This window comes from Myotis brandtii, unplaced genomic scaffold (genome assembly GCF_000412655.1).
Source record: "Myotis brandtii unplaced genomic scaffold, ASM41265v1 scaffold540, whole genome shotgun sequence".
NCBI lineage: Eukaryota > Metazoa > Chordata > Mammalia > Chiroptera > Vespertilionidae > Myotis > Myotis brandtii.
In genome coordinates, this window is record NW_005369990.1 from 2,706,057 (window position 1) to 2,722,153 (window position 16,097).

Below are 16,097 nucleotides of genomic sequence, written 5' to 3' on the forward strand. Positions count from 1 at the left end.
TGATTTTAAAGGAAGTTCGGAAGGGAGAGAGAGAACATCAATGTGAGAGTGAAATATTGATCGGTTGCCTCCCACATGCACCCCAACTGGGTATGTGCCCCGGCGAGGAATCAAACCTCAACTTTTTCAGTGTACGGGACAATGCTCCAACCAACTGAGCAACACCAGCCAGGGCTCTCACTACTTTTTAAGCTTCGGAGAAAACAAAGTGCTTTCAGCACGACTACATACTTCTAGAGAGCACTTTTTATCCCATCCAAACATTCAGAGGTGGAGCTTAGAGAGTTGGATACATTGAGAAATAGAAAGTGTTCCGAGGTCAGGCCACGGAAGGGTCTGACCTCGTCACCAGCTCCAATCACTTACTAACCATGTACCATGGACATGTTACTCAGCCTCCTGAACTGCATAAAAGCAATTGTAAAAGCTCCCCTCCCTAGAATGTATGGTTTACATGAAGAGCTAATAACATAATGTATAAGAACCGCCCATTAAATATTACAGAAGTTAACTACAGGAGCCTGAGGTCTGACGGATCTGGCTTTAACCCTGGCTTTGCCACCTACTGTTGGCATGACCTTGAGTGAATTACTAACCCTCCCTGGGCCTCTGTTTCCTGAATAACAGGAGTAACCCACAACAAAAGTCATCTACAATCTCTATACACCCCACCGCCCAACTTGAAAAAATTTCCAAAACTTGGAGAAGTCCAAAGGAAAAACAAAACAGAAACAAAGAAACCCACATATAACCAAAGAAACGCATATGTACAATTTAGAAAACCAACAAAGCCAATCCTAAGAAATAGCACCCACATACATAAACTTCTTGAAACGGCCCAAGTGCTTAAAGAGTTTGTAATAGAATGCTCTAGTACAAAGCCAAATGCACTGTTGCAGCTGCTCTGTCCTCACTTTTAAACAAAGCGATTGATAGGAAAGGCCAAAAATGAGCATCTCTAAACGTGAATCTATGTTTTTCTCCAATCTATCTGTTTCCCTCCAATTCTGCTATCTCATGACACGTCTCATGGCTTATTCAGCATCATACCCACCCCAGCACCTCCTAGGCCAGTGGTCGGCAAACTGCGGCTCGCGAGCCACATGCGGCTCTTTGGCCCCTTGAGTGTGGCTCTTCCTAAGCCTTAGGAGTACCCTAATTAAGTTAATAACAATGTACCTACCTATATAGTTTAAGTTTAAAAAATTTGGCTCTCAAAAGAAATTTCAATCGTTGTACTGTTGATATTTGGCTCTGTTGACTAATGAATTTGCCGACCACTGTCCTAGGCTCAATTGCAAATAAAGTAAAAAGCTATGTATAATCAGTCTTTATATAGCAAAATTGAAAATGTCTTTCTTTGAAGAATTACAAAGCCTTCTGAAACCTCTGACCTTTCCAGAGAAATCAGAGTCACTGTAGTTTAAAAATGTAGGTGGTAAAAGTACAAAGGATTACATTTATCCATTTTGCATGTTTGCTGTCTTTTCTGAAATGAGGGGCAAATATCTTTAGAACAATTAGTTCTTCAACCCTAACAATCCAGATGGCAATATCCTCATTTTCCAAAGAACTGTATACATCCCGAGCTCAATGAGATGGCACTTTTCTGTTAATCTCTATTCCCCCTTCCTTTTAGAGAAAATCTAAACTACATGAATCCCAGAACCTTTTTTTAAAAAAATAAGACTTTTCCTATACAGTGAACAAGCCTAGAAAATAATAAAAATGCATCTGAATATTCTTAAAACACCCCCGTAATTCTTGATTAGCTTGGGAGGGGGAGGGATTTCAAAAAGTACATTTAAACGGAAAAATAATTCTTAATAAAAGTCCTTGTCACATATTAAGAGGACATACAATAAAAGTATTGCAAAGACTATCTTTTGCTGACAGGAATGTACAACAATAGTTATGCTGTTAAACAGCATCCAGTTACAAAGACTTCATTCTCAGAAGTTACTTGAAACTACTCTCCAAAAGAGAACCTCTAACATTTAAAAGAAGGGAAGAAAAAGCCAACTAAATGAATCAAACAGAAACATTAGTAACTTAGTTATATTTATATAATATGATCCATGCAGAAATCTTGCCACAGTTATACAAAGATGCAGACAAGCTTTTGCCAAAATCTTATCAAGAATCCTTGCATCATCTTAAATGTATGTAACCCACTTATCTTCAACTTCCCATTACTTAATGCCAAAAAATATTTTCTCAGGTATACACACTTTTCCATCCACAATATTTGTAATGACTAATATTATTTTTGAGTTCTACTGCATAAAAAAGATATTTACAATTTTCACTGCCACTTTGCTATTATACCTAAGCTCATACAGTTCTGTTTAACAGCATGCTATGAAGGATTGCATGCACATACATAGTATCTTACTTCCTCATTCTATAGTAAGCTCTTTAAGCATCTCCATTCCTCATTCATTTGTAATGTTTAAAACATGCCATGAAGAAGGGCTTGATGTCATCCCAACACTGAAAACCATCTGTCTAGGGCCCTCCTTTGCCTTTCGTCATTTTGCAGCCAAAATTTTCACCAAAGTTGATGAGAATTTGTCAACCTAAGAACTTGTAATGTCAGCTTCTTTGAAAAGCAATGGAATATTTGAAAGTGACAATAATGGGATCCTATATATACGATATTCACTTTATGCAGAACCTTAAAATTAGCTAACTAATCCCTTTAAGATTAAAATACACAGTATCTTAAGTGCTTCCAACAGAAGAGGTAGTCCTCTATTTCCCATATTAAGTAATGTGTGCCTGATTTTGATAACTAAATGAACATTGATATTGTGGCACCACAGTTTCTATTGGATAATAGAATATGACAAATACCTTTCCCTACCAAAAAATTACCACTTAGATCAAGCTATATGACTCACCACAGATACATCTTCCCCAACAGCATGAACATGCTGCACTACCCAATCATGGGCTGGCAAAATTACAAAAGGAAATAAAATCACCCAAACCATAGCAACAAAGACAGCAGCCTGACAAGGGCAGATGCTACACAGACATACATACAAAATTTTGAATAGTATTTACTTTTTAAATGTTTTATTATTTTTTATTTCAGCTCGCTTTTTTAACCCATAGAGTACTTCAAAAATAGCTATTAAAATATTTGTATAAATATGTATGCTCTGAAAACTGTTTATGTCTGAAATTCACAGGATTTGGGACCACCATAAACACCAGAGACATCATAAGGCAGGCAGTATGGAACGGGGTGGAAAGAACAATGACTGTGAGTCCTAATTTTTAATTCTAACCCCCTTTTGTTTCCAATTTATTCACTTTTATTCACAAACCTAAATTTTCCTCCTCCAGCATAACTGATAATCAACAACCCTAACATTAAGACTTATTAGCATTTCTTAAAAAGAAAATTACATTTTCTTTTATTCATTATAGGTTCCAGTTCAGCAGCATACTTTTTTAAAAAAAAAAAAATCCTAAAAGAATTAATATGTAGAACCAATGTAGTAAAAATTATTTTGCTGGTCATTTTTTTTCTATTTACCAATAGAAAATTCATGTTGAGTGAGACTTTGAGTTTTTGCACTGAAGTCATTAAGAACTAATCTTGCCTAAGTTTAAAAAAATGAATATAAGGGCATTAGATAAATCCATCAATAGATCATTTAAGGGCATTAAGATAAAGCTTGTCCCTATTTTAAACTTTTCTCCTTTCTTTTTAAAATTTTTTTTAAAAAAATTTTTTAACTAAAAATACTCCATTTTTGCTTTCTTTTAAATAATTATACACAAGGCCACAAGGTCTTTATGGAGTAAGTTTTAAATTTTTAAATCTAATCATTATGGGAAGTTACTAATATATATCTCATGCATATAAGAAAATGTTTTAAAAAATCTACCTAGTAAAATATTACATGCGATTCTGATTTTTAAAATAATGCTTGCTTTAATTCTCAATGGCTTCCCAAAGCATTTAAACCAATTCAGCTAACTTTATCTTACCAAAAAAATGTTTTTAATCTTAAACCTGTGTCATAATGTCAAATAGAATTCACTAACTTCAACTTCCTAAAAACAAAATAGAACAAGTCATTCCAGATTGTTGACCCCCACACTGACAAGCCCAAAACCATTTCTCCTTCTCCTAACCAAGTGCAGCCTCATTCTGTGGCTAGACCTGAACTCTGCAGTAAACTATCTCTGTGGGAAAGGTTTGGATTTTGACTTTTTATTGATTCAAGGTAGATGTTTAATACCATTTAAATAACAGCCAACCCCAAACAACAAGATAGAAAGAAGGCTATAGAATAGATTTGAATTTTATTTTTAAAAACAAATAACTTGGAATCAGCAAGTCTGAATTTTGCTCTAACTTGGCCACTCTGAGACTTTATTTTCATCAGTACAAATGGAGAATGTATTATTTATTCACAATATTGCTATGAAGTTTTTAAAAAAGAAGAGGAAAGAAAAAAAAGCTACAGCATAGGGCAAAACTTAGTACAGTGCTTGCCATAAAAGAGATATTCAATAAAAGTTATTTGTCTTCCTTCCTCCCTTCCTTCCATCCATCTCTCAGTTGATCAAGGCCCAAAATATCTATCACTAGGAAGGTATGCAAAAGACACAAAGAGCAATAAGTTTAAAGTTTGCAAAGAAGATTAAGCTGTTCCACTTCAATCTCCAGTTATTATGACCACCCTAATCATTTCTAGGTTTGGGATGAGCAATATATTACATGTCAAAGAAGACCAACACTTGCCAAAATACATAACACAAATGAACTTTTTTCCTTCAGTTTTATCTTGTTTAGCTTAATCTTATTTAGCTTCTTTACAAAGAGAACAGCAAAAAGATCTCTGCCATGAAGCTGCTGCAATTTGTCATTTGTGGATTTATTTCTTTGCCTCATAAGCCATGTTTATTTCACTAAAATGGGAGGACAAATTCCATTAGATTAAATATACTTTTACACTGTGGAGTTATCATAACACAAAACACACAACATTGTTTTCTAATATTTGGGGGAAACCGGGGGGGTGGGGGTGGGGAGGAGTCATTTCTGTCTTTGCAGCAGCTATAAAATTCTGGTTAAGTTTAGGGACACTAAAGTTTGGATCAGTAATTTGTATCTTACAGTTGCCTTAGTGGCTGACAGCCAAAAAATAGACAACAGTCTATTGTCACCTTCAAAGGTAAAATGGTAATAATAATAAACATCTCAATAGCTCCTTTACAAGTGTATGTGTGCCACAAGCGTCCCTAACTGTACCCCTAATACTTAAAAAAAAATTGTGAAACTTTTCTTTCTAAAAATTTGCACAGAAACTCCAAAAGCCACTAATAGTCTCTTAGTCTAAAAGAAACTATGCAAAAAAAAAATGTGGGGAGATTGATTATAAAATTCTCTTGATATCTTGTTGCTTGGGATCCTCTTACAGTCATTACTTAAACCAAAACACTTTTTAGAGCATCTCCATTTGCGATTAAGTTCACGGTTTTATGTTTCTCTTAACAAAGCATGCCAGTTCATTCATTCTCTTCCTCCTCCACCTGACTTCTTCCTCCCCCTTACCCCAGATCCCAATGATTTACAATTTATAATATATTGAAAAGCAAGATCTAAACTCTAAATAACCATGGAGAAATTGTTGCTGAAATGGTCATAAAACAATGGTTAGCACATTCACTGCATTCAATCTGTATTTGATGTTTTTTTTTCTCCTATTCTAACCCTCAGAATTGTTTTCAATAATCTATATTAACATTTGTGAGCAATTAGAACTGTTGTTGCTTCTGTGCAAGATTTTAAAAGCCGACAGGCTGTTCTGCGTCTTCTGGAAGCAGCTTGAGGCCTTCACTAAGTGAAACACCAGTCCTACTGTGTACAGCAGTGACCACAACAAAGGCTGTGGTTTCTCCCACACTAGCCCTAAATAGGTTTAAATTAATGCTATTCATCACTGGGTAGAAAAAAAGACAAGGCAAATCCAAGCCAGCAGCATTGAGAAATTTCTTACCAACACTCGAACCTCTTAGCCATAAATGAACTGACCTCCTCTGTTACAGGTTTACACCAAAACCACTCTTCCTCCTTATTCCTATTCATTCTCTGCCTCTGAATGTCCATCTTTTTCACTACATTCTACATAAAGGATACTGTTACTAAATTCTAGATAACAGATATTTTTACTATCCTCAAGTTACACAGAAAACACTCCAGGAGATAAAAGCCATATTTATCTCAAGTTTGTCGATTGTTAGTGCTCTCTCCTTTGAAGACTTGAAAGACAAATATAAAGATAAATGAAGTTTTCTAAAATTGTGTGCATATACCAATTATTTACAATAGATCAGTCAGCCACAAAAATCTATCACAAGTTTAGTGTCAGGTTAGAGTTAGAATTTGAGGTAGGGTGGTACTTACTCTATTAATTTTAAATGTATATTAGTCTTATTCCTTCTTTTTCCAAACACAGTTTATGATTACAAATCACAGAAACTAACGGCACAGCTTCCAACCAGGGAGTTTTTTAAGGCACTGAAGAAGTTTAATTACATAATGTCTAGTCCTAGACTTGAACATAAACACATACACACATATACCTGCTAACAGAATATATGAAATGTAGTTGAGATATGCAATACTGCCATAAACTAATGTGATTATCTAAAAATAGAGAAATTGTTGTAATTAATTTGACATAAAATTATAAACTATAACAGTCTAACATTTACTTAAAAATTGTTACAATAATTACTCTCTATGTATTGATAACCTTATGCATATAGCTACACTGTATTTAAAGTACCAGCTTTATTTAAAAAAATATAAAGAAAGAAATCATTTCCACTGCTCTAAACAACACTCTGTGTGCGGCCTGGATGTGCACACACATGCACACGATGCACACATACGCTCATACACAGACACTCCTAATCTTACACCTGTTCTGAAGCAGTAGGAAGTGAATTCTCAACCTGTCAACATGACCATCTGGTCCAACTGCATATCACGGCTTTCTCTATTACTCTATGAAGGAATGGCAATCACGAAGCCAAAATAAAACTAAAATGCACCTAAATGGGAGTCTCTCTCTCTCTCTCTCTCCCTCTTTGTTGAAACGGAATAATACATGGCGTATCAGAGCAAAACTCACAGTAATGTAAATAACTAAAAATGAGCATTCACGCTAGCATAATAAGGTGAATAATATGGTACAGGTGATATGGTAATCAGTAATACTGCAGTACAGGTTTACAGGACAGGTACCAGAATTCCGAGACATGGCAATAGCTCTTTCAGTGAGTGATGGGACCTTTGCTAACCCTAGTCCAAGCAAAGCTAAGTAAAGGTAGTAACAGGGGCAGCATGAAAGCAATCAGTAACTATTGTACTAAAACATCACCATGCAAAAAAATGTTCACTTATACCTTAAAACTAACCAAGTACTCGTGCTACCAGTAGGACAAATCCAATTTTCTCTGTCACTGGTTAATTAACAATGACAGCAATTAGCTGGCAAATTTTGGCCATTTATTTATCTTTCAAAGTAAATTTTAAGGCCACTAAAAATACTTCCAATCTCAGAAAATTACTCATGTGCAAAAAGTGAGGATGCTCATTGTGATTTAGCGCTTGGGCCCAACTTAAAAACTAGCACAGGCCAAATTGAATTAAACATAATTTTATTTGTTTAATTTTTATTTTTAAACATCTCCAAGCAGCTGCCTCAGAGCTTTCATTCTATTCCCCCGCCCCCCAAAAGCAGGTAATAACTATGAAAAATAACGTGTAACCCTGTCATTCTGTGGTATAGATACAGCAACTTACCTCTAATGCAAGAGATGCATTCTTAAAAATCTAACTTCTTACAAAATTTAACTCAGCTGAAAAGCTCCCTAGAATCTGATTACATTACCAGAAGTTATACAGAAGCAGTTTAACAAAAAAAAAAACAACAACAAAAAACTCTCCAGAAAGTTCTCGGTTGAGTGCCTACTAATGAACAAAGGTTAACTTTATCTAAAAGGTCAAATGCCTGGTGGCTAAGGTTATGACCTTAACAACTTAAATTGTGACCTTGCCACGTGCCGGGTATATTGTAGATTCTGATACAGATCATCTGGTAAAGACTGGTCATAAATTAGCTTTACTGTTACATGCCCACAAAGAATACCATTTGCCACAATACCATAATATCTCCAAGTTGTCATATGATACAGGGGAAGGACAACTCAAATAGAGACCAAACTAAAATGAATATACTCTTTTATACTTTTAACGAGATGAAATTCTCAGGCTTTTGGAATCACTCCGATTTCATTATACTTGTTACTGTTTATCAGCCACAAAATTCACACAGTTCGAATACTCCTGGATTTAGAGGAAAAATTTGGAATGTAATTTATGTATTGTATTTTAGCATCTCAATAAGTCTCAGGCTAAATCACCTCTGCTTTTAAAAAAAATGATTGATTCTGCATGAGTTTCCAGCATTTACATGTGTGTTCTAAGATTTCAACTTCCTACCAAAGAAGAGGCTGAGAAATAAAGCAATAATTGTACACATTTTTTTTGGAAGGAAAAAAAACACCTCCCTTTTGTGGCCAGCTAAGGGGAAAAAAAGGAGACTTTGGGGGAGAAAACAATATATAACACTTTAAAGAAAGAGAGAGGTGGGGGGAGCGGACTGTAGGTGAAAAGGCCACAACGATTTTGGCATGTTTCTTGAAGCACGTTTCAGAGTCTCTGCCTCCTGCCAATACTGGCAAGTTCTCAAAACTTTTAAGGAGGTAAAAACATTGTTTAGTGTTTACAAATCTTCAGTATTATAACAGATGCTTGTCAAATCAGTTGTATGTAAGTTGACCGGCCTACCTCGTATTTGTATTGGCAGCCTCCCTTCCACAAATAACAGGTCTCTAAATCTCTTAAATCAAATTTGAAATATTTTCAGACAAAAGGCCCCTAATATTTCCTTTTGCAATCATCCTGCGGCGCGTACAGAGAAGCAGCCATTACCGCGCTCTGCTCCGGCAAAACCAATGGCCTGGCACTTGGCTGGCGTTCAGGCCTGACAAGGGATTCTGGGATACATCAGGAAAACCAAACCGAAAGGTAGTCTGATCCATGTTGCTGTCAATAAATCTTTCATAAGCAATAAGGATGCTAACTCTCCTAAGCAACCGTCTACACATCATTTTACCAACCTCACCCTTTAAGTATTGAAACAACCAGCAACTGTTAGCTCCAGGACTTGGAGCGACAGCACCAGTAACAGCATCAACAACAAAAGAGAATGCCTGTCATGGCAATAGCTAGAAAGGTTGCATCTCTTAAATCTAAAGGAAATGTTTACATCTAAAACTTAGAATGGATACTGCTCACACCGATAAAAACATAACCGGTATTTCATTCTGATGGTACCTTTAAGGAAGTACAAAACATACCATGATGTGCATCACCTGTTGGCACCCTCAATTTTCAATTAGAGCACTACTTATAATTTATAAAATACTTACTTCCGAAATATTAAAAAGATTAAATACATTTTAAAAAATGTTCCCTGACAGCACTTAGAACACCCGTATTTTCTTTGCACCTTGCCTTTCCTTATAAGAATCTCCACTTACATATGCAAATAAATTTTTAAAAAATTTAACTTGGCTTTTTCAAAACACAGAACAAAGTAACAACAATGGCATGGTAAAGGGGTTAAGAAAGGACTACTTTTCCTGTGTAAAGGTCATTTGAGAGGTGTGCCTTTTCATTACCGCCACCCAAAACTGGCTGAAGCAACAGGCACTTCTTATAATTACATATAAACATTTTCAGAAACCCAAACATTTTAAACACTTACAGATCACATCCTCTAAAATACTTATCTGTCCCCTACCAACAGAATGCAAATGATGATGAGACATGCTTGCAAAGTTAATTTCTCCAGTTTCTTATGTAAGGAAAGATGGATAACAAAAGTTCTCTTTCTGAAACATATACTGAGAAAAATAATAGAGAATAGGATTTCAGCTCACTTCTTTAAAATATAGCTTGCATCCTTATAATTAAAAATGTTTTGCAAAACAGTACTGTGTTGATTTTACAGATAGTATCTTCTCTCTCCTTTGTGAAAAAAAATATGTAATTATATGAACCCCAAAACAATCTACTGGTAGGATTCCACAACCTTCTTTCTTCCATCAGGCTCAAGTAACTGCCATGAAGGTGATCTACCACGACCGATATGTACATATAAAAAGTCAACAAGTTACACAAGATCTGAGCTTTCACATAACACAATGAGCCTTTTGTCTAAAACAAGATGAAAGGAACAAAGTAAAAATGCATTATTTTATCCAGTCCTCAATAGTTTTATCCTCAATGCTACTCTAACTGCTGTAATATGCATAGGTAAAACATGCCCTGAAAACAGCCCTGAAACAATAAATACTTTTATTATAAATCAAAGCAACTCACTAAACCAATTATCAATATGGATTTCTCAATGCACTCATGCACTATACGGGTTGGTTACTTTTAAGGTTAACCTCTCCATCAATTACTTAAGAGTTGGTTTGCTTTTTCCCTTAGCTATCTGAGACAACACTAAAAGTTCCTAAACACAAAGCTACTAAGTCTGCATATTAATGTAAATCTTTTTCCCTCATAAATGATCAGCAATTTAATAACAATAATCTCACCTCCAACCTCATCTTAATTAGCAAGGTGTTCAAGAGGCCCCCGTAGGTTAAAAACATTCCCAGAAGAAAAGCCACTAAAAATATTGCCTCACTACCAAACTACATGCTTTTTAACTAGATCGCTTGCCAGGTAAAATACACCCTTTATGACAAGAGTTTTTATGAGGCTTCTCTGCCCATCATCAAAAATTGTGCTTTAAACATATCGCATAACTGACTACCCAACACCTTTGATAACACCACTTGCCAAAAGAACTCAACTTAGTGCGAATTCTCTCAAAGCTATGCTTTTCCATCTGCATGAAGGTGGCACCCCAGACACCGGGGGCTGTTCTGACTTTGGCCCACCTTTGAAACCACGCCGTGCATGTGCACAGGCACATACAGGGGTCATCAGGAAAGAAACACACACAAGAGAAAGTGGCAGGACTTCTCACCATCGCACTTACCTGCTGCATGCACAAAGTATGCCAAATATAAATCGAGTTCCTTAACAGAAACCCCTATGTGATGAGGCTGGACACAGAGCCCTGGATTGGAGCACTGCGGGGACTTGACAAGGCGCTCGCCATCAGTACTTTCGAGCGGAATACCTTTAAATAAAATCACCATAACCAGGTCCAACCTCCAGACTTTATCTGCCTGGCGGAGGCAGTCAATTCTTCGCATCTTGCCTTTCTGGTCTGGGTTGGAAAGGACACAGCACGGAGGCTTTTTCCCTGTAACTGTAAGCACAAAATCCTCTCGGTACTCAGGTCGGATATCTTTCCGTAACTTGGCCAGAAGTCGAGATGCCCACTTCTGCTTGACCTCTGGTTTTTCACTTAGCAACTCGTCCTTCACGGCTCTCTCTTCTTCTTTTGACATACGCTTTTCATGTTTTTTGAAGTATTTTCGTTTTCGGGCCTGCAGGTTGAACCATGTGTAGGCGAAGGCTCGGACGTGGGGCAGAAGGGCTTCGATGAAAGGATGGAATTCATCCTAGGGAAATGAATATAAACAAAAGTATGACTACACTGAAAACAAAAAGAAACAACTTTTTTTTTTCAGATGGTCACCGTCAAAAAAAAAAAATCTTTATTTCACTTGAAATTTGATGCAAGGATTAAATTACCAAAATCGTATATAGAATCCCTACGGGAAGTCCAAGAGGGAAAAAAGAAAGCGACTGGTATTATTTCTCACAACCTCAAAGATGAAAATTGCTAAAAATTTAAAAATGTTTTGGTATAGTCACCAAAGCATCCCAGGTTCTATGGTCCAGTCGTCATTGCAAATCCTTTAGCTAGTAAGTAAAGTTTATCGAAATGCTTATAACAATATATAATCCTAACCCTATTTCAAGGAAGGCATATCTAATTTTGCTCCAGCCTTGACCTCACTACTTGTAGTACAGCCAGGGTTCAGCCGCCAGATTGGCAAATCCTAAACATTTAGATGCCAGTCAATGTTTATGGAAGTCTAGGAGCAGAAATCGTCTCCGCGATCAATGAAAATAAAGACTTTCCCTCTAAAAACACTGTATGTAGACTCTGATCTGTGTCTTAGTCATTTTGGTAACATCTTAATTCCTTTTTAAGTATTCCAGTTGTACATAAATATTTTTAGTCAAAAACTTAGAAAAATATGGCAGAGGACCACATACAAAAGAAGAGATGAATCTGATATTCATCAGACTAAAATAAAAGATCTATGTCCAAGACATAATTTCTGATATTATGGGAATGAAACAAAAAGGGGGGGGGGGACAAAGAAAAGCGTACATTCCAGATAGTAAACAGAATGTGTCACTGTGACAACAGTGTTGCAACTAAATACATTTAATTTACTGATATGATTGTGAAATGCCTTCAGTAATGATCATCCCTTAAAAAACAAAATAATTATTTAACTTTTGAAAATAATATTTCAGGCTTTTCCTCACAGGAAAAAGGAGAACCTGATATATTCAATGTTTATGAGACTCCAGGAAAACCATCATCGTTGCCTCTTAAAATTCAAGTAATTTGAAAATAAAATGGAATTTAAAATATTTAAATTTTTCTTACTGTTTTACTGAAGATGTTTGATTCTTTTACTTGACATTTTCTTAGTAAATATAAAAATAAAATTAAAGAAAAATTAAACAGTAACCTCCACAAAGCTTTCTCGGTACATCTAACTTTTGATTAACCAACCCACACTAATCTTACATAACTTTTCTCTGCCGCACAACCCCCCAAAAAGATAAATTATTTACTTTCAAATAAAAGAGAATAAGAAAATCAAAGAGATACTTGATGACTTTTTTAAAGGGTGTAGGACAGACAAGTATTATAAAATGCATTCTTTTTCAGTTCGTAATATCCATCTAAATATATACTTTGGAGACAGAATTAACTGCAGTGTCCAAAATACTACTATTAAAAATTATTAAATTTTTAGATGTTCAAATGTAAACTGAGTGGTTAAAACTGGTAAAATATTTTAACAATGAAGTCTGTTAAAATATAATAAATTATAATCAATTATCTAAACTACATATTATTGTTTTGAAAAGTATATATTAATAAAATACATAATAAATCATTTCAATAAATGACATTTCTTTTTTTCCTCTCTGAATAAATTTCAGGCTCTGTATTTCAAGTTTAACTTTGAAAACTGCTCTTTTTCAATAAAAGCATCCAAGAAGAAGTCAGCTTTTATAACATGTGAGCCTTCTTTAAGTGAAGAGGGAACAGAAAAAAAAAAGAATTATATTATCCTTTACCAAAAACCCTCAGCATTTTTCAATTTCTGATGTTTGAAAAATCTTTCTTACTGCCATACTATAGAATAGAGAAATGGGGGGGGGGCAATTTTCAAGTCACAGTTTATCTACTAAGATACATGCCACACCACAAAGCATTTAAACATTACTAAATTCTGAGCTCATCCTTGAAATGCTCTAAAATACATAAATTTGGAGTTTGAAATGGTCCTTCACATTGACTGATTTTATTATATACATAGGACATACTAGGGACCAAGGCTGTATGGCATTATGCAAAGAACTCCTGGAGCCTACCTTAACTACAAAGTGAGCTTTCACCAAAAGGAGGATTTTATTTTAAAGTCTCAGCCCTATTTTATAATGCAAAGAATAGCATAGTTCCAAACAATTCATATTTATGCTAAAACATTATCTTATTAAAAAGCTTTATTAATAATAAACATTTTAAATAAGCATTCTAATATGGCATTTAAGTGCTCAAAGATACTCCCAACATGTTTCTCGGAGAACGGAGAACTGCGTTCATTCGTGTTCAAGAGGATTTTGTTTACCTGCCAACCAAATGCCCATATATCCCATCCTAAAAATCCTTAAATAAGGTCAACCATATCAACTACACATTAAGAATAATCTAAGTCCCCATTTTTGCATCAAAAGTTTTTACAACTTATTACTCCCCAAAGGTTTCAAGAATGCGCCAATAAAAGTGCACAATATTTTGTATAACTTTACACACATGCACAATTAAAGTGCTAGTTATCTTTCTCAACTCACAATTAGAAATATTCCAGAATATCAGAACTAAAGAATATCATTAACTTGTAGGAAATGTCCAGGTATAGCATACATTAGATTTTTTTTTAAAAGTATGCCTTTACAAATAATGTTACTGCACATATAGCCATAAGTTATGTAATATTTCAAAATAGTCAAGAGAAAACAAAGAATGTTTTACATATGTACTCAGTGAGAAAGTTATCGGCCCCCAATAAAAACAAACCTGGAAACCTGTTTCCAAAGCGATATGACTTTCAATCAGCACCTTAAACGTTGATCAGTTTGTAAGTAAGCCAAGTTTAAGAACCACTGAATGCTGGCATTTCTGGGACTACTTCTCAAATGTTCACCTATAAATTTCTACTGTGTTACCATTCTGTGGCCAGGTACATGATTTGCTTACGATATGCCTGTATATTAAAATAAGATGTCTGGCATTTTTCTAATAAAGTTTTTAAAAATTGCATACACGTATATGGAGTTTAATCTTTCATTGAGGGTACTTTTATCCCTGTGCTTACTGGACTTTCTTTAGAGACCAATAAGCTACCTAAGTTTTTCTTTTTAAAAATTGGCTCTAAAGCTCTATAAATATTCCATCAGGTTAAATAAATTGTAAATCAATTTTTAAAAGAAGAAATCATAAAATATATGGCCTTCATTTGCTATTTAGTATATATTTTCTTCACAAACTGATATACTAAGTAAGCGTTTCTCTTAGTGGTGCTTCCAGAAGAAGGCCTAGTGAATGTATCAATCACACTGCCAAATATGTTTAAAGGAAAAAAAAACAACTTTCTTAATGTGATAATAGCTCATAAACCAAGAAAATCCAACTTTGTTAAATAACTAACTATACCTTGGGCCTACATAGATACACAGGTATCCTATGTGCACCATCTCAAAATATAAATTTAATTTTGAGAGCTCACTTGAGAAGACGCTAACGTATCCTACTATTGCAGCACACTGGTATTATCTACAAGTTCTATGTGTTGCAAACTTTTGCCAGCTAGAACTTCAGTCTTTGAATCTCAGCATTTTCACTGTGGTCCTTGCAACTCATTCAAATTATCTTACACTTTGCATCTTATCCATATGCAATTGTGAACTTTGCCAGAGTGGTTGAAAAGTTTCACTCCATACTTACACAAGTTACTAAAATAGGAACTTTGCAAGTTTGTTAGGGAAAAATAAAAAATAAAAACTTTTACAATAACTAAAAGCAACTGCTATCCATTATTAATGCTAGGCCTAAATCCTAAACAGACCATTTCAACATAAAATATGCATTTAAGAGTCTTCTGAGATCAAATAACCAGTATTTTTACTGTTAGATATTGCAATATGAAGAGATGTCATGTGGGAAATAAATCCAGACTCTACAGAGGGGAGGAATATCTATTGATACTTTTTAGCCTTCCAGAAAGTATTCCGATTAAACCGTTATCTCCTGCAAAATGAAGGCAAGAAGTGGTAGCAGGTTTTTTTTTTTTAAGGGAGTGGTGAATAAACATTTTATATGAAGCATACAACTTCATGCAAGTGATTAATGGTCAGATCGCAATGTACCAAAACAGTATGAAGGCTCACACTTTTTTTCTTTCCTTTTTTTCCCCCACCGCAAAATCACTTTTGACTTCGTGCCTTTTAGTCAAAGAAAATAATATATTCAAAAGGGACCAGATTTTGGAGCCATGAAGTAGCAATATTTTGCCTGGGGGTGGTGCAGGCAACAGAGAGGTGGAAAGGGAGGGCATGGAGAGGAGGGGTGGTGGGCGAGAAAGACCCACGCTCCGAGTTGAATCGGAGAAGAAAGTTGCCCCTGTCCTGCGCGCGGAGCGTACTGAGTCGCGCG

At 35.3% G+C, this 16,097-nt stretch overlaps 1 protein-coding gene across 11 annotated transcripts in view; it reads right to left on the reverse strand.

Moving 5' to 3' along the window:
• The window catches only part of NFIA (nuclear factor I/A), a 571,713-nt gene that overhangs the window by 352,671 nt on the left and 202,945 nt on the right, over positions 1 to 16,097 (reverse strand). For all 11 annotated transcript variants that reach the window (XM_014549245.1, XM_014549244.1, XM_005878068.2 and 8 more), the window contains exon 2: positions 11,157 to 11,688. In XM_014549245.1, coding sequence (XP_014404731.1) covers positions 11,157 to 11,688 — 532 coding nt within the window. The remainder of the gene's footprint in view (positions 1 to 11,156; positions 11,689 to 16,097) is intronic.